Genomic DNA, 25,432 nt, shown 5'->3' with positions numbered 1-25,432 from the left:
TGTTATGTATTCGATTGCCACAGTGAGTCCCAGATGCTTTCCTAATATTTTTGACAACATATTGGAAAGCTCTTAAAAAAATAAAGCAGGTCAACACCACAATCAACTGTAGCCACTTCAATAGAAAAAGGTCTCACAGTATCAGGACATTGACCTTTCACAAAGTTGAAATTCATCTCAGGACTATTGCATTAGAGTGTATTTCAGGGGTTTCTGAAGTGCATATTTATGCCACAAAATTAGTTTTTTGGCACCTTAGTTGAGCACTTTTGGTAATGGTGAGGACACCTACACAATTCAACTGATGAAAAAGCCTCTTTTGGTGTTTGTTCTCAAAAAGCCTCACAAACAGTCTGTATTCTTAGCAAGTATTACTTTGGGTATTTCCAATGTATTCCTTGGATGTGATTGTAAGGCTGTATAATTGTTATGTTCAAAGTGTCATGGTTTCATCATTTCATCTGTTTCTAAGGTCATTTCTCCAGTTGCCAGACTTTAATCATCTCTGGTCTTTCTAGACCCTTTTTCTCACCTTCCCACCATTTGTTCTCAGTGTCATTCTCACCCTAGTCCATCAGTTCATCAGTCTCCCGCCCACTGACCTGCTCCCTACAGACGAGCCCTGTCTTTGATTGACCTGCCTGCGTGCATGACCTCTTGCCTTCTTTAGAGACCTCCCTGCCTGCCATACCGCTTTTAAATCTTTCATCAATTTAAGATTGTCTTGTTCCTCAGCCTCACTCTTGTGAGTCTGCATTTCAGTCCTTATTCCTGAACCCTCACTCAAAGGCTCTCTTGTGCATTGTAGCCTTTGTTTTGAAAATCAATTTGAGATTTTCTGTTGTGTCAATGAGTTACATTTCACTTTGTTTCCTCATAAACTAAATCTTTGACTTGAAGTGCGTAGTTTGGGAGTTCCCAAACTACGCACTTCAACGGTTTAGGAAACAAAACACAGAATGTATCTGCTGTCATGGATCACAGCTACAAACTACTGTGCTGCAGTACAGTTCTCAGGGAAGAGAAGCATTCATGAGGGGTTTCTCACTGTTTCGGAATTATCTGATAGCAATCTCCCCACTGCCAGAGTGTCACAGTGTTGAGCCATGTATGCCACGATGGGAGGGAGGGAAGGAGGAACTGGCCTTTATGGTGACAAGCTGCACATGCTCCATGGGTTCAGGGACCTGTTCCAAGATGTGAGTTTACTCTTTTATTTGACTATGTTTTGATAATCTGAATGTAATCTGGCTCTAGTTTAACTGGTTATCAGTGATGTCCTTGATAGATTTTCTACATATATATAGTTTTACATCCCGTACCTAAACCCATGCCAGACTTTTGACATATTTTGACAAATTACATAATAAATACATTAGAAAATTGGTATAAATTAGACTTTCATTTGAACAAAATTGGGGTAGTATATATAAAAAAATTCTGAAAAGCAGATTTAGTGGGTTTAATAGGAACGCTTACCCTACATCCTGTCCATGTGGGATTGATTCAGAATTAAGTTGCTAATTACTAAATGTTAGTCTGTCCGGGGTCAACATGAGTACTATAAAAAGCTGCTGTCTGACTAGTGAACTTAAAATATAAGGTGCTGAAACATGTTCAGGTGACATTAAGGCCAATTTTTGGGGAAAAAAAGATTATCATTTTCCGCCTTTGATTTATACCGACACAAAGTCAATTAATCATTCATTTGAGAAACATTGCTCAATGCTCATCATTCACTGCATTTACTTTAGCACAAATCACATTGCTGATGAACAATTATGCCTTCAAATGTGCAACAAAGTGTATTATTCTTTAAATGTAGTTTTATAAACTTAGTTCAGGAACGGGACCACGCCCAGAACCCGGCTCATTTCCCCGGCACAAGTATTTAAGCTCAAACGAACCCGTTCACTTCCTCTTTGACTCCGTTCTCTCATGACGTACGATTCCCGAGCCGAATACCACGTACCCCACAACATGGACCTGGAGATCTCCCTCAATCCTTCTGATAACGACCTGTTCGAAGACGATTCACCAGGAATCCCGGAGACGGCACCGTCTCCTATTATCTCTCGCCGCCAGCAAACTCGGCCGAGATCAACCATCTACGACTCCCGCGGCTCCCGACATCTATTCTCGGACCATTCCGATGTCGTCGGTCCTTCGCCGTCCAACAACCCCAGGGGGAGATCCCGATCCCGGCGTCCGAGGGACATCGTCCCTCCACAACGCCGCTCTTCCACCCGCTCGAGATCCAGCCGCTCGAACGATGGCCAAAACCAGAGCGACCCTCCTCCTCCACGCCAACACTACGATGGCCCCCATACATCCCGCTTTTCCGATAGGACAGTCGCTCGCCCGAAGCAGGCACTCACCCAACTCAATATCTGTTTCCATCAGTCCGACAGGAAAGCTACACTTCTCAAACTACTCACGGACGCTCAGCAACACACCTCCCACGATCGCCGAGCCACCAGAGCATTTCCGGGTTTCCCGCGCAGCGGCAGGCGCGACGTCGATGACGTCATGACGCACAACGCGGACAGACAAGGCCAGTCATCCACACCAGCCCCTCCAGAGGGCCAGGTCGTATCGCACCAGGTCGTATCGCACCCCCCCCCCCCCCCACTTCCAATCCACGCACATGCTTCCTTTCATCCCAGCATTTCTTCCTCTTCCCTCGCTCCTGCCTTTCCTTCCAACTCGACACCGGCTACCTTAGCCACACAGAGCGCTCCAACAGCAGGATTCTACGGAGGAGCCAACAGCCAAAACTTTGCATTTCCTCCCGTCTCTGCATTTCCCCCCCTCCTTCCCTACCCTCCCCCTCCCCATAACCCATATGCAACTAACCATCCCTCTTTAAATGCACCCCCCTTTTTTCACAGGTCCACCAGCTACCAACCCCAGCTTCCTTCCGACTCTTCTTCCTCCACCCACCAGCTTTACATTAGCCACAGCACTACCCCCAGTACGGCCTTTAGTATCCACCCGACCATCCCCCGTGCCACACATGCTCAGGCAGCAGATTCTCGCAGGTAACTATATCGACCTTGCCCAACTCATTCATCCATCCACCTGCAATCCCCTTATTCCGAGGGAATTAATCACCGCGTTTGGACCCATTGGACTCTCACAGCCACTCCCCACCCGATCCAAGGAACTCACCACGACCGAATTTGCCTACTCTTTCTCTCTATACCGCGACATCATCTGCTCCGTCTTTCCTGACCGCAGGGCCGAGTTGGATGACTACTTGGCACTTATACTCAACCTAGCCTTGCGGTTCAGAGGTAAAGGGTTCTACAACTACCACATCCTTTTCTCTTCCGAAGCCGCTGGTCACGTGCAGCAGTTCAACCAGGGAACATACTGGGGAACACTCGACCCAGAACTGTACTGCAGAGTTTTCGCAGCTCATGCCTCTCTCAATTGCGAGCACTGCGGCGCACCCTCCCATCCGGCCACCACATGCACCCCTGCCCCCCACCCCAGCTTCCCGTAAATGAAGCCCCCCTGTTTACCGAAGCCTGCCTCCATTACTCCCCCCATCATCCATCACCCCCAAACCAGAGATCAACCAGCCAACCACCTCCGGTGGTCCCCCCCAGAGGAATGGACAAAAGAGGTACACCAATCCTCTTCCAGGGCAGGAGGATGGTCTGCAACAATTTCAATGACCTAGGATGCCAATCCTCCAGCTGCCGTTTCCTCCACACCTGCTCCTTCTGCGGGGGGGCCCATGCAAGACCAACCTGTCCCCATAAACCAACAAAGCACCGCAAGTGTAAGTATCTCAACACACCAATAAACATCCACGCACTAGCTTCCGCCCTTAAAACTCACCCAGACCACCAGTTCACAAACTTCCTTATCCACGGTCTTACCCATGGCTTCCACCCAGGCGTGCAGGTGAAGACAGATTCATTTTTCACTTGTAAAAATTTGCAATCGGCCATCTCTGAACCCGACACAGTCGACAAACTCCTGGCCCAGGAAGTCAAAGACGTATTTATGATAGGCCCACTCACTAGCCCACCTTTCCCTATATTTAGAATCGGTCCAATCGGCATCGCTACTAGAAAATATTCAGGCAAAAAGAGACTAATTATAGACCTCTCTTCCCCCCACGGCTCCACAGTTCCAAGCATCAACAGTCTAATCCCCAGCCCGGACTACTCCATGCAGTACACCACTATCGATCACGCCGCATCCCTCATTCGCCTGGCAGGTCCAGGAGCCTGGTTATCTAAAGCAGACATCACCAGTGCTTTTAAAGTAATCCCCATCCACCCCGACTACTGGCCCCTTTTCGGCGTCCTTTGGAAGGGTGCTTATTACTTCTCGGTGCGCCTGACCTTCGGGTGCAAGAGCAGCCCAAAAATTTTCGATTACCTTTCACTCTGCTGGATCCTGATAAACGTCCATAAACTCCCGTACGTCATCCACCTCCTAGACGACTTCCTCACGGTCACGCCACCGTCCTCTCCCCAGCACTCGGCCTCCACACTCTAACCACCGTGTTTCAGGAACTCGGTGTTCCCCTCTCCGCTGAGAAAACAACAGGTCCCAGTACATCCCTGGAATTCCTCGGCATCACCCTCGACTCCGTCTCACTCCAAGCATCCCTACCTACTGAGAAAATCGACCGGATTTCATTACTAATCTCCAATTTCTTACTGGCCCCCGAATGCACCAAACACCAACCCCTTTTGCTTTTAGGCCACCTCAACTACGCCATCTGCATCATCCCCCAAGGCCGATCCTTCTCGTCACACCTCCTTTCAGTCGCCTCCTCTGTCACAAAGCTCCACGACCACGTCACACTCGACAAAGCATGCAAGACAGAGCTAAAGCTATGGCACCAGTTCATCTCCTCTTGGAACGGCATTTCCTTCTTCTACGACGAACACGTCACCAAGCCGAAAGACATCCAGCTGTACACAGACGCAGCACCCTCCATCGGTTTTGGCGGCATCTATGGCGACAAGTGGTTCTCAGCCACTTGGCCGCCTGAATTTTCATCCCTTACTCCTTCCTCCGCACTCTCCGAAATGTATCCAATAGTTGTAGCAGCCATTCTTTGGGGGCATGAATGGTCAAAAAAGACCATTGCCGTCTACTCGGACAACAGCGCCGTAGTAGACATCATCAATAAAGGGCGGTCACATTGTCTCGAAATAATAATGTTCATGCGGAGACTAACCATGGTTTCAGCCCAGCACCGGTTCATCATCCGAGCCTCCCACATACCAGGTCACTACAACTCCATCGCTGATTCACTTTCCCATTTCTCATTCCAGAAATTCAGACGATTAGCGCCAACCTCAGACCCTGTGCCGACTCCGGTCCCACCGTTTTCAGCCACCATCTTCAACTGACCCCGCAACTGGAACACCTTATCTCCGCCTCTCAAGATGTTATCCTCAACAGCGTCGCCCCCCAAACACTCTCATCATACTTCACCGGATGGAAACGCTTCAAATCCTTCCACGCCTCTTTTACCCTTCCCTTCCCATCACTCGACATCCTTACCCTCACAAACTTCATTACTTTTGCCCACTCCTTCCTTAAGATTAAAACCTCCACGATACGGGTATACATAAGCGGCATTAACTTTTTCACAAAACTGTCCTCTGGAACGCCATGCCTCCACCCACTCGCATATAGCGATGCTACTCAAAGGTCTCCGTAAAGCCGAACCACGGCCTATGCCTAAACATCTGCCCCTCACCTCGGACCTTCTCACCTGCTGCATCCATACTCTCCGCTCTGGCTACCTCTCTCCCTTCATGGACAAAGTACTCGAGTCCATGTCCTTGCTGGCTTTTTTTGGCTTCCTTCGCTGCTCCAAGTTCACCGCCTCAAACTCCGACCACGATCCATCACGACATGCCACCATGTCCGACATCTCAATTCATCCTCCCGACACCGTCATTTACCACCTCAAATGCAGCAAGACCAACCAGCACGGTCCGCCTCAGCCTATCTACCTCTTCCGTCTAGACACATACCTGAGTCCGTATGAACCCATCCGAGATTACTTAATCTCAAGATCAGCCAGCCAAACTTCTCTGCTAGATCCCCTTTTCGTCACCAAAACAGGCAATGGGGCCACGCGGCCCTGGTTCCACCACCACTTCCGCTATATACTAGCCAGATCAGGAATACCCCCCGAGTTTTACTCAGGTCATTCATTCCGCTCCGGCGAATTCCAGACCACATCATTAAGATTCTGGGTCGCTGGTCTTCCACCGCGTACCTCTCCTACATCCGCTCCAACCCGAACGATATCAGAAACGCCCACCGGCATCTGTCCTCGTGAGGCTATTTTTGGGGACTCTGCACCGCCAGAGATTCCTAAGAGACGGCCCCCACCCACCAGTCTCCGTTCCTACCAGCGCCGGACACCAACGGTCCCCCACCTCATCCCTTCATCCCTACCCTACCCTTCATCCCTTCATCCCTACCCTACCCTTCATCCCTCTACCTCTACCCCTACCCTTCATCCCTCTACCTTTACCCCTACCTTTCATCCCTCGACCCCTACCTTCATCCCTCAACCCCTACCCTTCATCCCTTCATCCCTCGACCCCTACCCTTCATCCCTCGACCCCTACCCTTCATCCCTCGACCCCTTCCTCTTCCAGTCTTACAATCATCTCATTACGCAATAAAACCTCTAAACTCATACTGTTATTGGCGTGATCCTTGTTAGTGAAATGAATAATTGATATTAAAAGATAATCTCCTTTTCTATTTGTGTTTTCCTTGAATTTCATCCAAATTTGATCTGCTCGTTAACTGAAATGTGGCTGGTGGAACAGAAGAGGCATACTCCCACTCACAGAGGATGTGGAGATGCTTCATACAGTTCTGAAGTCCACAGAGGAGGAGGCCAAAATGAGATTTGGAAGGATCTAACCCGAGAGCATTCAAGACTCTTAGTGAAGGCCCTTTTTTCACCTACCATACTTTTTAACCGAAGGCAACAAGGTGCAGTGGCAAAAATGTTTCTGCTGACCTCCAGGGACACGGCCACAGACAACACAAATGAGGACATTATGCAGCATTTCTCCAAACTGGAACACGGTTTGAGTGTGGAGGCCAGGCTGGTGATCAGAGGGAAGAGGGGTCAGAAAGTGCCAGTGCTTCTCACCAGGGAGAAGACTAAATCACTTGTGTTTCTCATTGAACAAAGGCGTTCTCATTGAACAAAGGAGGACAACAATGAGTACCTCTTTGCAAGACAGAATTCAGAATCCCATCTATGAGGTTCAGGCTGTCTAAGGAAATATGCAGCTGCAGGTGGGGCAGGGAAGCCTGAAATACTAACATAAACCCACCTGAGTCATGAGTCAGATACATGGGTCAGATATTATATCAAGATGATTTGGACCAACTCACTAAATTCATATCAGTGTTCATTGAATATATTACCAGTTTACAGACAACATGCTTCAGCTTGTTGAGATTAGTAAACTGCTCATGCAATGGAAGTTGGTACTGAGGTCTATAAGGAAAATCTCTTGAGGACATTGATTTAGGCTTAGAAAGTAAGTATGAAATAGATTCCCTGATTAAACTAAAGATTCATTTTTATACTAAACAATGCAGTGTTTTTTAATGACTATTTTTAACAAAATGTTGTGTATGACACAACAGTTGCTTCGCCTTCAAAAGCGGCAGCGGTCCAGATCTCACACGTTATGCAAAGGTCTTCAATGAGACGTCCTTTGAACGACGTCCTCTATCTAAATGAGTGTATCTCGTCAACATGTGACTGTACAGCTGACGTTGCTTGATTCACAAAAATAATTTCGATAGGGAACTTTCTGAGGGCAATCAGATGTCTACTCCATTTTCAACCAATGTTGAGCGTGCCCTCACGAGGGTTTACGATGTCATTATGTCATTCACAGGGGGAGAACCTGGGAGCAGGGAGGAATCTTCTGGAAACGACTCATACAGCTAGCTTTGGCAAAATGGTCCAAATATCTGACTTGTGCACCCCAGACAAGTGTTGAAACAATCAAACGTGGACAGATACGTTTGTAATGTAATGTAATTACATTTTCATTTTCAAGTTTACATCAATCATTTTAGTAAACATAGGCAACTGGAAACTGAATTGACACAGTCCACATGACGGGGCCCAGGCTGACCCATGGGTCATCCCTGCTGGGTCGCTGCTCAGTCCTTGGCTGGTTTGTGATCCCCTACTCGATAAAGTAGTGAATGCAGTGCCGTCTTAGCGCCCCAAAGCAAGATTTGTGAAAACCAAATTTATCCACCAGGAGAAGCAGTAATTATGGAAGCTGAAATTGTTTGCAGCCATCAGACTGCTGGAGTTTGACATTTCACTACGTTTGCCCTTTGGGGTAAAAATATAAACCCCTCAGCACTCACCGTCCCCAGGCTGAATCTTTGGGGAAGTGTGTCTAAAATAATGCACAAGACATCGAGAACATTTCCATTGGATGGAATGGTGTAGCCTTCGATATTAAGTTTGATATTTCATTCAGTTGTAACACCATAAACAGTGGCATAACTTTGGTGTAGAGCTGGAACAAGATGATAGACAATATATATGACATACTGTCAGATGGAGTGATAGCTAATATTCTACTTCAGGCTGAGTGGCTGTGACCTTTCGGAGACAGTTTATGGGAGCTGGACCTGCAACGACAACCTGAAGGATTCAGAAGTGAAGCTGCTCTCTGCTGGAGCGCAGAGAATGGAAACTCTCAGAGGTCAGATTGACTGTGATAACTTGATCACTGAAGTCTGAGATAGCAGTTTGTCTTCAACTTTCTGACAACAACACAAAGGTGGGAACGGTGAAAAGGTGGCAGCCATATTCTGATCACCCAGGTTACATGACTGCTATCAGCTTCTGTGTGCAAGTGGACTGACATTGAGTGGGAAGTTTGCATCGATATAGGAGTGACTTACAGAGAAATTGGTTGGAAGGGAAAGGGTAACCACTTATGTGTGGGAGGAAATGATAAGTCCCAGGGGATATGTTGCTCTGGGAATGGTTATTCTGTCTGTCACAACAACAGAAACAGAGCCAATTGCCCCCACCCATCCTCAGTCAGTAGTGGTGAATCTGGAATCTGGTCTTGCTGGCATTCTGTCCCTCTACAGAGTTTCCTCTGGCCAGCTGATACCTCTACATGTTCCATTGCACATTCCCTGAACCTCTCTACCCCTTTGGTGTGGCAACTGGTTCTGTGACACAGTGTCAGCCGTGTGTGTGTACAAACACACCACTGAATTAAATAGCACTAGTTCAAGCCATGAATGGATTATTGAACGTTCCTGCCAGACAGGCCCAGGAGCCCAAAGTGTCAGGGCCCCTCCTGGCCTTCACCTGCAAAATGTCACTTGAAGACATAGCCATGAAGTGATGCAAAATGACCACAAATAAACATAAAACAACAGCAAGGAGATGCAAAGCAACAGCAAAGAGACACACATTAACTAGACAAAAAGGGACAAAACAACCACAAACAGAAGAAGAAATGAAATGACACAAAAACTCCCCAAAAATAGGCAAAAACACCTCAACCTCTGTGTCTTGCTCATATAGATGGTGGAACCTTATGCATGTCTGTGCCCAGGGGCACATTGTCTCATAACCGCCCCACGGTTCAAGCTATATTCAGAGATATCAACACTGGTTAAATGGAGTGCAGTGTCTGCAGATACACTACAGTACCTTTTCTTTTTGGATTTAAGTAAGATTTATTTATGAAGCGCTTTTCACAGACAAAAGTCACAAAGTGCTTAACAGGAGCGGTCTTTCAAACATAAATAACACAATGTGACCATACAAGGGTCATTTACAAGAACAGTTTTCAAAACATGAAACGTATTTAAGAAGGTACAATAAACAGAAAGTACACAATTAAATCGTGGATTAAAAGCATGAATTTTACCCAAACGGCAGTCTAAACAGGTGTGATGTTTAAACAAATTCACGGAATCAGCAAACCGTAGGGGTGCAGGCAGAGCATTCCACAACCTTGGTGCTAAAGTGCCTCAAAAGCTCAGTCACCACGGGTCTTAAGTCGCGTGCGTGGGACAGACAGAAAATGTAACACGTTTGACCTGAGAGTGCAGGCGGGTGAATAAGGGTGAAGTAGTTCAGCCACATAAGCAGGAGTCTGACTGTGTAGTGCTCTGTAAGTGAAAGTGAGAATTTTAAAGTGGATCCTAAATGCTACAAGGAGCCAGTGAAGAGATCTGAGTATGGGGGTGATGTGAGACCGTCTATTTGTCATAGTGAGTAATCGGGCGGCAGCATTCTGGATGACCTGCAAACAGTTAAGAGCAGATACACTGAGTGAGGAGAAAAGTGTCTTACAATAATCAATGCGTGAAGAGATATGGCCGTTTATGATCATCTCTAGTTCAGCTGTTGGTACTACATATCTCAGTTTACTGATATTTCTTAGGTGGAAGAAACAAGATCTGGACAGCTGCTTAACATGGGGGTCAAACAACATGGATCGATCAAATATTACCCCTAGATTACACAGGTTGAAGAGTGGACCAATACTCTGCTTGATCGTAGGGACAACTTCATCTGGTGCAATAACTAGAACCTCCGTCTTATTAGCATTGAGTTGTAAGCAATTTCTGCCGTTCAGTCTCTGATGGCATTGACACAGTCTAGGAGCCTAGATAATGGGAAAGCCTCACTAGGTTTGAAGGAAAGACGGAGTTGAATATCGTCTGCATATAAATGATACGCAACATTCAACTTTTTAATAATCTGTCCTAAAGGTAACAAATATAAAGAAAATAACAGAGGCCCCAGAACCGAGCCCTGCGGTACACCACAAGACAATGGAGAGGTAACAGACACAAAGTCTCCCACAGAGACGTAAAACGTCTGTCAGAGAGGTAAGAAGAAAACCAGTCTAACCAGTCTATGCCAGATATGCCCACCCAATCACGTAGCCTCTTAATCAGGATGTTATGGTCTACAGTGTCGAACGCATAACTGAGGTCCAGAAGTACTAACACAGAGCAGTCACCTGCATCAGAAGACATTCAAATATTATTCGAAACCCTCAGGAGAGCGGTTTCAGTAGAGTGCTGTTTTCGAAACCCAGACTGGAACTTGTCATACATATTGTGCCTCTCCAGTACAGCAGTAAGTTGTTTGGCCACCACTTTCTCTAAGATTTTTGAAGGCAGTTTTGATATGGGCCTACAGTTCATGGGAAAAGCCGGATCTAAGTTGGGTTTCTTTAATATAGGCTGGATAGTGGCATGCTTCAGATAGGAAGGGACACTTCCTGTAGACCAGGGGTCTCAAACTCAAGGCCCGCGGGCCGAATCTGGCCCGCCACGTCATTTTATGAGGCCCGCGAATCCGCCAGCAAAAAAAATGTAATAATAAAAAAAAAATAATAAAAAAAATAATTAAAAGTTAGACTTGATAATAAAAATATCCCCATCGTCGAAATTATGAGATAGAAAGTCGAAGTTATGAGATAGAAAGTCATAATGATGAGATACTTAAACACACAGTCATAGAAGCAGCTCTTTGGCTGGTTACTGTAGATTTGACATGAAATGTATTGTGAGTACATTGAAGACTACTTTAAACGTGTCTTTACAACACATGAAATACTTCACGTGGGATTGTGCAAACGCACCCTTGAAAGGATTTTAAGCTTTGAACAAAGTTATTGTAATAACTTGTTTGATATTTGTCTTTGCTATTTTCTTTAATAGTTTGATCTTTGATAGAGTAATGTGGGTTTCTTAACCCTAAATTAAAAGGATTTAAGTTACATTTATATAACTGCATGTACAATACTTTAACACTTGAATAAACAATAATCAAATGCAGAGACAGTTATTTACCAATATGTTAGGAGTAGTTACAGTTATACAGTCTTACATTTACAACCGGCCCTTTGAGGGTGACCGTGATGCTGATGTGGCCCAGAGTGAAAATAATAATAATAATAATAAAATTTATTTATAGAGTGCTTTTCACAGACAAAAAATCACAAAGTGCCTAATAACAGAGCAGAAATTTAAAAGCATAAAAAACACAATGTGACACGTGTCACAAGATGAGTTTAAGACCCCTACGTAGACAATGAGGAATTAACGATAGAGGTCACAGCAGGGCCAATAATTGGCAGAACTTTCAGAACTAGAGAGGATGGTATAACATCCAGGGGGGAAGATGATGGCTTTGTTTTCTTAATTAAGTCCATCAGGTCTTGAAGGCTGATAGGCTGCAAAGAGTCCAGAACAGTAGGAGAATAAGAGGAGCTACAGGTAGATGAACAAATCTCAGGCTGAATACCAGACCTCATAGCCATTACCTAATAAATGAAATAGGTAAGGAACTTGATACAATCGTCAACAGAAGAGCATGGTCATTTTATCATAACATTTTTCTCTTTGAAGAAGAAATTAATTTAGCAAAGTAAGCAGTTCGAGTTTCCTTTACTACATTATTAAAAGCAGTGGCGGGCCGTGCATTTTATACCTGGGCCTTCACTGTTGTCCTGCAGCTGAAATACCACCTTATAACCACATGATGGCGCCACAGTCATTATTAGTTTCTAAGGCTGTAACTATGTACGTATTAAATGTATGTAACCTTCGGTACAAGACTTGCAATACGTTTGAATAGTACTAGAGCATCTGGAAAATGCAGAAGCTTATATTCAGGAAAATATAATGTTTTCTGCACTCATGGAGGACAGTGGCTCTCAGCTGGTCTGGCTGTGGGACCCACCATCACTCATGGAGGACAGTGGTTCTCAGCTGGTCTGGCTGTGGGACCCACCATCACTCATGGAGGACAGTGGTTCTCAGCTGGTCTGGCTGTGGGACCCACCATCACTCATGGAGGACAGTGGTTCTCAGCTGGTCTGGCTGTAGGACCCACCATCACTCCTTAATGACAAGTCGCTGCACAAAGAGATCGTTTTATGATTTTACTTTCACAACTTGAGCATTGTACGTACTGCTCTGCAGTGTCTTTCCTCGTCTCAGCCCCCTGTGTCATGGTGCATCTCACTCAGTCAGAATGCCCATATTTGATTGGCTGAGCTGCATCACGTGATTCACTATCCGACATGCCTCTGCTGTTAAGCTTTGGTTCACGATAGTCACGTGCTCGCCCACTGACCAATCACAGCACACTCTGCACCTCGCGGCAAAGCTACACATGGACACTGAGCTGCACTAATGCTGACGTCATTATAGGTCCGGCGAGCAGGCTCTGATACGTCAAAGAATACGCCCAACATGTCAAACTAAAGATCTGATTGGTTGAAGAATATGACAATCAACAATATCGTCCCCATTCACTTAAAGTGCACATGGATTCACTTGTGAGTCTGCAGGCCTCGGGCCTCTCTTCTTACCTAGAGACACAGAGGTGAGATCTGATTGGATAAAAGCTCTACTTAAAACAAGCTGCACTGGAAGCAGAGCAACTGAGGAAGACAGTAGCTGTGCAATGAGGAACTAAGATAATGGGAAAAATATTTTTATAAATTATAATACATGTAGTGTATTTAAGAAAAATGATTAAGTTATAAAATAGGTATAACTTTGTGATTCTGTTTAGGCCAGCAGAGAAGGCCTTGCAGGCCCTGACGGCCCACCACTGGTCCTGCGACACTTCCGTCTCAGGCTGCAGACACGGAGAAGGGTTGTAGGCAGCCCTGGTCCTTTCCTTGAGACACCGTTGAGATTTGTGTTAATATCACAGCAGAAGTGCATTGAAAACTGATCAGCTGTACTCTGAGTAATAATGTGGGAGAGGAATGTTCATTTAAGACACAAGGGGTCAGCATTTACAGAGAGATCACAGAAAATATATTTATGATCACTGATCAGTAGGTCCTCACAACGAATATGATCACTATCAAGACCCAGAGAGACCACAAGGTCCAGGGTGTGACCACCCTGTGAGTGGCACTGGAAACATGTGTGAAATTTAAAGATTCAGTTGTATTAAGAAACTCAGTGGTTACACAATCTGTAGTGTCATTGATATGCAGATTAAAATCACCAACCAATAACACTTTGTCTAGCTTGATAATAGAGGTCAGAAAGTCTGTGATCTCTGATAAGAACTGACCTGCAGGACCTGGAGGTCGATAAATTAAAATACAGTAAAACTGCTTTAGCCGGCCCACTTTAGTCAGCTGTAGTTCAAAAGTAGTATAATGTTCTGTGCTCCTCAGTTGGCAGGGAAACTGATTCTTCCAGACCACGGCGAGACCTGCCTGTCAAACGCGGTGTCCCAACATAAGAACAGTCCACAGGGCAGAGTTCATTTAAATGGATGCATTCCATATTCCGTTGCCAGGTTTCAGTCAGAAATAAGAAAGCCAAATTATGACTTGTGAACAAGTCATTAAAAATGTGAGCCTTGTTCGCTACAGAGCAATCAGACACATTAATCAGACACATTTTAATGGCGATTAAACACGGCGAACCCGACCATAAGAGTCTGTGATTCTGACGGGAATAGGGAAAGAGTAGTAGGAGACCCTCCAAGCCGCCAGGGGGAGCTACTATTGCTTGTAGGAGGGAGGGGAGTGCTTGTGTTGACAGGCTACCACGGCCCCGTTCCTCGTACGTGGCTAACTGAGTTAGCCGGATCATTTTCAGGATAAGATACATAAGTCAGGCTTTTCGGTTCCACGAAGCAAGTTTGGCAAAATCACCATAGCAACACATCCATAAGCTTGAACCTGCTCCAGCGCAGGCTAACTGAAGGTAGCTGGATAAGCTGCCACTCCCCCGGAAAAAAATGACAGCTCCTGTCATATACGGTAGTCTAATGCGCTTGCGCATATACGGGGGGTTATACGGGAGTTCCGGAAATGCATGTAAAGTGAGACACACGGTGATCCATTAAAACCAGCTGAGCAAACTAAGAAGCCTCTATTGCATTAATGTACAGCTCCCTTCCTCAGAGATCCACTGATGGAGGATATTAGTTAGATTAGCGTTTTATAGGGAGAGAGTTCTTCCACATCGCCAAGATCCGTTATCACATCATGATGACTTCCTATACGAGCGCTATCCATTCTGCCCACAAGGAATCATTTATTTACAGACCTTCTGGAGCATACATTGACAGGGGCGTCGTTAGGCCTATTTTAGGGGGGCTGAAGTCCCCCTAAAATGTTCTTCAGCCCCCCCAAATAATTTGGCATTATTGGCTTTAAAAAAAAAAAAAGAAAAAAATTATTTTGGTGATGTCATTAAATTAAACTATTGTTTCTCACATGGACAAGTTATTTATAACTCTAACATGCTACATATGTGCGTGCGTTCTGGTTTGTATGTTTTCTCCCCCTTCAAATTACAATCCAACAGCCATCATCATACTTAACGATATAAAGTTGACACTGTCAGGTCCACTCTCCATCCATTGTGTGCGGTCCCTTTAGGATTTGGGAGTGACGCGGATATGAAAGCTAGTTTATCCGTCTTTCCTTTACAAGCAGGAAAATTATTTCTCTCTCTTTATTTGAGAAACGTTCATATTTGTGTTGTCAAATTTCACTATGACCCTGAAATTCTGTCTCTTGTGTTATCATATACTGAATGAAAGCAAAACTACAGAGCAAAATCACACTCTTTCTGATTGAACCAATCTATGAACTGTCTGAAACAATGGATATCCATGGCCCCAAATGGGCCCCAAAAAAAATTGCCATGCACTGCCAAACATGCCACTCCCCTTGGGGCTAAGCCCCCCCTTTCTTTGAATCCTAGAAACGTCCCTGGGTGGTAGTGTTAGATTTTGCCGTGATTATGGTCTTGAATTCCTCATATGCGTTCATGATCATCTCCTGCTCGTCAGCGGAGTAAAAAGAGGCTCTTTCTTTGAGTTTATTTGCCATTGTACTGTTAGAAAATCATGGTTTCGGTGATCGACGCTTCCCCCTTTTGAAGTAGGACGGGCACGCGCAATTATCCTGATCCTGATCATCTGGTTCGAATTAACGAGAGTGTTTGAGAGCGGATCAGCCTTGGAGAAACCGAGATAGCCTGATTTCAATCATCGGGTTAATTTAGGCTGCTAATAGGACATTTGATCGACTTAGTTGAACCACGTACGAGGAACGGGGCCCAGGTGAGGAAATGCGATGTGGGGTAGCCAATGGTGAAGTCAAGATGGAGTAGAACATATTATCAGATAGAGTGCGTGACCCCAAGCTAGGTGGGTGGATGCCATCAGGGCGGAAAAGGCAGGAGGTTTCCAGAAAAGATTAAAATGATCAATAAAAGTCAAGTTTTGTATTTAACTAATACAAGCTATTGAAAAAAACATGTTTCATACTTTATTGCTTACAATGCTGTAGGTAATGTATTTTGTTTACTTGCCGCACAGAGCTATGGAATCAATTTGTCAGAAGGGGCACGCTGATTTGAGTGTTAACAGTGCATTGCATCAGCCAATAGCTGATACCAGAGGTGATGTGTTTCGGCTGCATCACAGAAGCTGTCATCGCAGCCTTATGGCTCAGTCACCCTGAAATTCACATCCCATTGCTCTGAATGTGAAACGTGGCTAGACACATTAACTTCTGATCACAAGCTTGCCTCTTTGTGTAGCTGCATACATCAATCTGATTAAACTCAGTAAATATTGTTGGTTATAGTCTTGTTTACTTTCTACCTGGTAAAATACATCATTTAGCAGAGAGGAAAGGTGAGTGCTGGGATAGCGGCAAGGTTTAATGACACTGTTTTCCAATTAGAGTCCTCTGGAAACTGTTTCAGTTGTGTGCCACACTTTTAGTTTTCTCTATTTGCAGCACTTCTTTTAAAATGCTGCACGGTTTCTGAATTTGCAGTGTGTTGACCTCTCAGGGCTACCATAGAAGGGCACAATAAAGCGCTGGTGTTATCCCTCTAGCAATGCTAGCTCCCACAGTCCAACCACACCCATGTTATTTCCATATGGATCTTACTGATAATCGTATATATTTAAAATCGTTTGTCTTTCAAACTCACCAGATTTATTTTATTTTTTAGCTCAGCAGCTAATGTGATAAATATAAATGTGGGTAATGAACATTATGAAGAAACACACTACTGTGTGGACATCTGATTGTATTCATACTGAATCCATCATACCCCGATCTTCTTTGTATTGTTTAAGACTCTGGGTATTAAGATGGACAGAATTCTGTGAATTTCATATGAGGAGTTACATTTGAGTGGCTCTATACATACCTGCCCTGGCCAACCGTATTGTTAACACTACAGGTGCACTTACAAGTGTGTAATGGAAGGATGCAGATAGGTCCAGACTTTGTAGGAAAAAGTACTTTTCTTAAGGATTTCCTAATTTTTACAAATAAATAAAATGCTCCAATTCAGTCCTGGGTCCCTATTTATTAAATGTCTAAGAATTTCACTTAAGCCGGCCCAGCTATGGCAACACATGAAGGAGAAGCTCCGATAACAAACACACAAGGAGAGAGACTCCATTCTCTGCTCAGGTAGAGATTATACTCCACTATATCTTTACATAGATCATAACTGTTTGATGATAAAAAATAATGCTCTCAATGTTGTATATTGCTCCTTTAAGAGGAATTCTTAAGGGATCACATGATTAATCACATGTAGCAACAGCCAATCAGACCCAAGGATTTACAGTACTCATCTTCCCCATTGTTTGGCCTACAGTGTTTTCATTAGCAAAAGTGTCCTTCGTCTTTCATCTATGTCCTGAATATCCCTTTTAACAGTTTGATCAGGAGCAGGTTCATGATGTGCAGCCCGTTACTAAGTAGTGAATGATTTGTTTCAACAACAATGGAGGCATCATCTGTCGGTCAAATAACAGGAGAATAAATGTCTATTTAAATAAAAGGGTTCAGTAATGTCCCAGTGAAATGAAATTAGAAACAAGTAGCTGGTAACAAAGGGAAAACATTTTTTATGCTAAAGCAAGTCAAATATTTTTTTCGGAGTTGGTGGAACAAACCAGAGCTTAAAACTCACTGGATGTTCAACAGCAACAGAGCTTTATTGGAGAAAATATTATCACACAAATGATATCAGAAAATGACATCAAAACCCATATTTTATTTTATGTATAGCAATACCATTTACATATTAAATAACACTATCATATAATGCTTTGATATAGTTTTCAACAAAACAAAACAAAAAAAATAAAAAAACAGAAATCCATCTTTTTGTCTTATTTCATGTTACAAAAGAGGAAGGGACAGCCACCTTTCCGAAATGGGTCAATGGTGAGGAAATTACCTCGTGAGGGAGCTATTCTATTGCTCACGCCTGGCAACAGGATCACAGCCTCCATAGGGCGAAAAAAACAAGCAAAAAGAATCTAAAGAAGAGGGAATAACATCGTAATATCACAATCACTGCCTGAACATTAATGGAGGGCGTGAAGCTGGAAACTGGAGTGTGATGATGACCACAAGCTGGATGCACAGACACCTGGCTTCCACACAATCCACCACAAACAGCAACACCATGAGTGAATTCCAAAGGAAGGAAAGGATTGGACAAGTTTGTGATTATAGACCAGACGTGTGTCAGATTGAAAAACCTTGTGAGAGCTTTGTGGTACATGTTACGTCAAGATATGGTAAAAGACTTACGTTTGGGATAGAATTTCAAAATCTGTGAAAGATTTCCTCTGACAGTCACTACATACAGTTTCCAGAGAAGGGCTGAGTTACAGAGGCAACAAAATATATGTACATTTCTTATTGACAGTACAGCTGTGTGTGTGTGTGTGTGTGTGTGTGTGCTTGTTGCTATACGAAACACGTTTCATTCGGAATGAGCACGATGATGAGAATAGTTTAAATATGGGGGCAGAAAGAAATGACAGAATGACCATCTGAAGGGCTCGGTCACACCAGCATTTACAAGAGCATGAATTCAGAAATCATGTTCATTTCACTTGATCAGTACATTACACATGCAAATCAAATCCATGCCGCTAAGCAGCTGCATACTGTCTTGACAGTGCTAAGCTTTGAAGGATTGGAGATCCAAAATGGAGGCAGCTATCACATTAGCTTGACACACCACTCAATTTTGTATCACTCTGCTCTGTCGGAGCCACGCCCGCATGTCAGGTGTGGATAGCATTCCCTTGAGTTAACTGCCTTAACGTATTGTCCTGTTAGCGACTTAGGCAAGCCATCTAGTATGGCAAAGCTACTTTGACTGACTAGCACTAGCACGCTATCAGCTAGCTAGCATGTTAAAAGTTAGCTCAGCAGCGACAGTAGTCTATTGTAGCTTTTTTCAAGGATGCGCATATGAATTTTGTGGTATGACCGGGCACAAAGTCTGTGGTTCATAAAAGAAAAGAAAGAAAAGCCCCAGAAACAGAACATGTTTTGTCAAATTTAGAGAATAAGCTCGTATGGCTCCCATTTCAAAAGGAGAAAACACTGCAAGAGAACCAGAAATAGAAAAGCTTTGTGTCTTTAATGCTCCTCTCTCTGCTCACTTTATCTTTAGATGCCTCTCTTTATCACAAATGATGGTATATAACAATAAATGCATGTGGGGACTTTGATGCTGGAGTTAAAGCAAACAGATACTCAAGTGAGACTTTGAAGCAAATTTCTGTAAGGACACTGATACAAATACAGATATAGTGTGAGGTGGAGAAAGAGGGAAGAGGAATCGGCAAGAGAGAGAGAAAAGCTTGCACAACATCTTTTTCTGCACAGGAAGGTTTCAAGTCTTTGGTAAAGTGTTTTGAAAAGATCAAAATACATTTGCCGCCCTCGCATTCAACACTATCTGTTTTGTGCTGTGTGAAAAAAAAACATTTTCACATTTCCATTCAAAATGCAAAACCACAAGTTTTCATTTCACGCCATCGACGGCACAGAATATCATTAAAATCAGCGGCAAAATTAGAACATCCTCATGTCAAAGAAATGTGTGTGTGTAAATATGTGTGCATGTGTGCGTGTAAGAGGTTACTGCAGCTAAAGCAGGGAACAATTCAGACTCTGCTCTTTGCTTGTAGGCCACAAAACCACTAAAAAATACACCTCTGGAGAAAAGGGGGTGAGGAACGGAAACTATGTACACAAGGCCTTGGGAGGTTGGAGCGGGTGATCAGACCTCCGTCAGCGAACCCGGATCTGGAACGGACCTCCATCTGTTTTTACCAGTCAACCACTTTAATAATACTCAGAGGACAACATCGTTAAAGAGAGCGCTTGCTGTCCAGTTTGTGACATGTTACAAATGAGCCTGTCAGGTCTGCGTACGATGGCAGATACAGCAGACGTGGTCAAAGCTCTGGCTTTAAATGGCATTAGCGATGCTTGTGTCTAGAAACCGCTGATAAAAACACCTGTGTAAGGTATGACAGCTTAACCTTATGTTTCTCTGTGTTTATGAATGGTTTATTGAGAAGAGAAATGGTTTGTCAGGCCACATGGTTAATGAGTAGTGTGTATTTTGGCAATTGTTTGGTTATGAATCAAAGGATAAGGCTGTCAATAATTATTTGAGTAGAAATAAAGATTCCACAGAAAGGGTAGGGGAATCTGATTCTAAGTATTGAGAGATAGACGAACATATTCTTGGTTTTGGTCTGAGTAATAGAATAGGAGTAGATGAGACTTTCAAAATTATAATATATCATTGCCATTGCGAGCGTTGTGGCGAGCTAACTTCCATAACAACTAAACTTGCTTACGGCAAGTAACATTACAAATCACAGAGTACCAGAGTAAATGAGTCAAATTTAACAACTCAATGCTTCATCCGCACACCCTAGGAAAACAATGCAAGTGACATCTTCGTTCGGCTCATTTTCTGAAACCGGTGTAGCATTAAAGCATGGTGCGTTAGCTAGCTTTCTAATTCTGCCATCCTTTAATGCTACACTGGTTAGAGGAAATGATCTGAACTGCGGGCTGGTGGCCAGCAGCAGTGCTGGGTCTAACGGCTCTGCCTCACTCCCCGCCGTTCCAGAGAAGGACAAGCTACCTAGCTAACGAACTAGCCAGCCATCTGTCCCCAGAGCTGCGACAACAATTTACTGGCCCACTGACGTGTGCTGTCACCATGACAACTAACAACTATTACCATTTTCTCTTGTGACCACGGAAAACAGTTCAATATCTGTTCTAATGTTCAATGTCTGTTCTAGTGCTATTCTATCTCTATGGTTTTGGCCTTTTCATAGAATTTGTCAACAACATTCACAGAGTAGGGTTGGAAATGGCAATGCAGTTCAATGAATGACCTGCCTATTGATTACATTTCTTATCAAATCACATTTCATTTTCTTGTCATATTATCAAAGTAAAGAAGGAAAGCAAGAACTACCTTTACCTTCAACACATTTACAATAATGTAACATGAATCATGAGGCATTTAACTAAAGAAACATGTCAATACTCTTGCAAAGCAATGTTTGATTACTGAATGTCTTCCACTTTTACGAACTTGACGTGAGACAATAGCGTTGGTTGATTCTGGGACATTATAACAGTGACTGGGAGCATTTGCAATGCTACTGCAAATGCTTTGTCTTGGTAGGCATATTACTCTATCACTGCAGTCTTTTGTGAGATTTAGCCACACCTGAGCATTAACTTTCATCCACCATTTTGTAAACACTATATATGGGGCTGGTACAGGCCGTGCAGATGGACGATGAGAACGTTCCAAATTTCAATGAAATCAGCAATAGATAAATTAAAAAACGTGTGTTAATAAACTCCAGCACTTCATAACAAACCCTATTAAATGTAGCAGCTCATTGTGAGTAATTACACATTATGGTTGTACCACATGCATTACCAAAGATGTAGTATATCATGTCGAGAACATGAAGACCCTTTAAAGCAGAAGAAGAGGGTTATTTAGCAGTGTTTATTCTGTCCAGACGACATAAGCACAAAAAAAATGAAAATATAAAAACTAATTTAAAATCTCAACCCACTGTAGCGGGACTAGTCAATCTGGACTGGACTAACACTGAGAACCCAAAGACTATTTTAAACCCTGTTTCAGATTTCTAAAACCACACCAACTTGTTGCATAGAGCTTGTTTTTGAGTCTGCTGTTCCCCTGTGGATCACACTGATTCAACCCTGTAAAGACACACACAGGTGCATGTGAGGAAGTAAGAGCTCCACATACAGGCCTCTGTGTTCTTAATCCGTGCTCGTCTGTCAGAATGAACTCATGACAGAAAAAAAAAAACTTAAAAAATGTAAATTTCAAAGAGAGGCAATGTCATATTGTTGCATCGTTTGTTTTGTTTGAAATGTAGAATCACCGGTGGTGTTTGTATGTGTGTATTTGTGTTCAGATGACATAGCAGCATACAAGAACGTAGAGGACCGAGGGAGTCCGCTTCCAGAGATGGCTGTGAATCAGCTGTGAGTACTGGAGTGGTAAATCAACAGGCCTGAGGCGGGAGGCCACAAAGGACATGTACAAAAATCACAAAGTTATTATGATAAGGATATATTTATATATGTATACATACAGTATTTCCATATATTAAAAAGCATAATATGAATTATACAAAGAAAAAATAATAATATTTCACAGTAGCAGTTATTACACCACCTTAGGTATTCTAATATGGGTGTGACTCGCTAATAAGAGGGAGCGTGACAAGAAAACAAGGCAAAAAAAAAGAAACAGTGAAGAGGAAACTACTTCTAAAAAAACAAGCGCTACTTGTCTGTGGCAATAGGTTCCAAGATCTCGTTTCTTGTGATAAATGAGTGGTAGTATGAGTACTATCGATGAGCAGGGCGGAGGAGGTCACACTCAGCTGAAGTGGAACAGCATTTTGTCACTGAGGCGGAGACTCGGTGCCTTCCTCTGTCCACTGTCTTAAATCAACTGGTAGGTGGCAGCAGAAGAATGTCCTTCACAGAAGCAGTTGATTTAATAATGGCCACAGCCAAGGAATGTCAAAAAGAAAAATCAGAGCTTGAGTGGAGAAAAGCCGAGTGAGTCAGCTTTAGTATAGGCAGTAACACTGACATTATATAGTGCAAACAAGAAAAGACAGAAAAGTGTTTCTTGTTGCCTACCGACGCCGTCGTGAAACTCAAAAACGCAGGTGCAAACCCTTCAGTAGGAGAACATTAAGACATAAAATGGCGAAAAAAATAAATATCAAAAACTTTTTATCAGTGTAAAAAAGTAATCAGGTTATTCATTTTAACCAAGAGTCTGGCAAAAAGGCCTCAAAAAGTCTTGTTCACAATAGTTCCTTGACAGTTTACAAAGTTAAGTGCCTCCATTGTGGACTCAGAGACCTCGCAGGGGGTTTGGACCCACAAGACTCTCAGCTCAGCTCAGCTCCGGGCCCCCGAAGGGCTTCTCTCAGACCAGTGACTCCATGCTCTCTGCCTGGTCAGACTGGTCGGACATGGACGCCATGGTCCCATTAGTGTCCCTGGTCAGAAAACACGAGCCGCTCTCCTTGGTGCTGACGAGGCTGAGCAGAGCTTTGTAGAGGTACTGGTACTGGTTCTGTGGAGCCATCACACACAGACAGAGGCGAACAGGTGAGAACATGACATCTATACTTTCTTCCTCTTCAAGCCATCGAAGCATAATCGGTTTGCTCAATGTGGATGTAAATCTGCCATATGCCTTGATACTGTCTTATTGTTTACCATGACATCACCATACCAAACTAGATTTATCTAAGATATGCTATTTTCTTCTAACTTTAAGTAAAATCTGTGCAAACTGGCATGTGGAACCTCAAAATGAACCATTCAGTGTCAGTCAGTAAAGCAAATTATCTTTCAAGTTATGAAACATAACAGACACATCTTTTCACCATGGTTCCTCCATCATAGTGTAGCAAACAAAATATATTATTAATTTTATTATATTTATAAAAATCTATTTGCAGTTACTTAGTGATACAATTTTTTGGATGAATCATGAAAATACATATTGTGGAAATATGGAATTAATACACAATTACTGTTCTCTAAAGTATCTTCTCACAAATTGCTTTAAGATTTGACAAATAAATTGCAGTATGCTCAAAAGTAATTAAAGTACGTATTGAGAATACACTTGATCAGCTTTGTGTTCATTGCTAATTTACTTCTGATCAAGCAGAACCCCTCTCAGGTGTACGGTCAGACTCACAATGTCTGTGAAGACTCCTGGCCTCATGAGGTTGATCATCTTGGCCACTTGATAGACGTCGGCGGCGCCCTCGCTCTCCAGCTGCTGAGACAGTGTGGTGAGGGCACACAGCATGCCGGCCGACACTGCTCCCAACCTGAGGAGACACACAGGGGCTGTGGTTAGTGTGAATCTCAACCATCATATCTCCACCATCATATCTCCACCATCATATCACCATCATATCTCCACCATCATATCTCCACCATCATATCTCCAGCATCATATCACCACCATCATATCACCATCATATCTCTACCATCATATCACCACCATCATATCACCATCATATCACCATCATATCTCTACCATCATATCTCCACCATCATATCTCCACCATCATATCTCCACCATCATATCACCACCATCATATCACCATCATATCTCTACCATCATATCTCCACCATCATATCACCACCATCATATCACCATCATATCTCCACCGTCATATCTCCACCGTCATATGTCCACCGTCATATCACCATCATATCTCTACCATCATATCTCCACCGTCATATCTCTACCATCATATCTCCACCATCATAACACCATCATATCTCCACCATCATATCTCCACCATCATATCACCATCATATCTCTACCATCATATCTCCACCATCATATCACCACCATCATATCACCATCATATCTCTACCATCATATCTCCACCATCATATCACCACCATCATATCACCATCATATCTCCACCATCATATCTCCACCATCATATCACCATCATCATATCACCATCATATCTCCACCATAATATCTTCACCGTCATATGTCCACCGTCATATCACCATTATATCACCATCATATCTCTACCATCATATCACCACCATCATATCACCGTCATATCTCTACCATCATATCTCCACCATCATATCACCACCATCATATCACCATCATATCACCATCATATCTCCACCATCATATCACCATCATATCTCTACCATCATATCTCCAACATCATATCTCCACCATCATATCACCACCATCATATCACCATCATATCTCCACCATAATATCTTCACCGTCATATGTCCACCGTCATATCACCATCATATCACCATCATATCTCTACCATCATATCTCCAGCATCATATCTCCAGCATCATATCTCTACCATCATATTTCTACCATCATATATCCACCATCGTATCTCCACCATCATATCTCTACCATCATATCACCACCATCATATCAC

General features: G+C 43.4%; 2 protein-coding genes and 1 pseudogene across 2 annotated transcripts in view; 2 read left to right on the top strand and 1 right to left on the bottom strand.

Annotated features, from left to right (window-relative positions):
- Positions 1-1,938: 1,938 nt before the first annotated feature.
- Positions 1,939-6,694, top strand: LOC142955281 (uncharacterized). The gene is made up of 3 exons (XM_076096742.1): positions 1,939-3,041; positions 3,143-3,790; positions 5,307-6,694. The coding sequence occupies exons 1-2, from the start codon at positions 1,939-1,941 to the stop codon at positions 3,279-3,281; spliced, it is 1,242 nt and encodes a 413-aa protein (XP_075952857.1). The 3' UTR covers positions 3,282-3,790; positions 5,307-6,694.
- On the top strand, positions 3,475-6,694 carry LOC142955280 (uncharacterized; annotated as a pseudogene).
- Positions 6,695-22,508: 15,814 nt separating this feature from the next.
- LOC142955279 (receptor-type tyrosine-protein phosphatase gamma-like) overlaps positions 22,509-25,432 on the bottom strand; it is a 542,528-nt gene continuing 539,604 nt past the window's right edge. Inside the window, exons 28-29 of the mRNA XM_076096741.1 lie at positions 24,187-24,322; positions 22,509-23,550 (exon numbers count right to left, since the gene is read on the bottom strand). Coding sequence (XP_075952856.1) covers positions 23,401-23,550; positions 24,187-24,322 — 286 coding nt within the window. The 3' untranslated portion in view covers positions 22,509-23,400. The remainder of the gene's footprint in view (positions 23,551-24,186; positions 24,323-25,432) is intronic.

Source organism: Anarhichas minor, unplaced genomic scaffold, assembly GCF_050575085.1.
Source record: "Anarhichas minor isolate MPS153535 unplaced genomic scaffold, ASM5057508v1 ptg000023l, whole genome shotgun sequence".
Lineage (NCBI taxonomy): Eukaryota > Metazoa > Chordata > Actinopteri > Perciformes > Anarhichadidae > Anarhichas > Anarhichas minor.
Note: the sequence above shows the minus strand (reverse complement) of the source record. Positions and strands in the feature narration are given on the sequence as shown.

Excerpts from the sequence above, each read along its gene's own strand:
- LOC142955281 (XM_076096742.1), top strand. The coding sequence starts at position 1,939 with ATGACGTACGATTCCCGAGCCGAATACCACGTACCCCACAACATGGAC. Across the intron at positions 3,042-3,142 it reads CAGGCAGCAGATTCTCGCAG|CCACTCCCCACCCGATCCAA; the intron begins GTAACTATATCG and ends GGACTCTCACAG.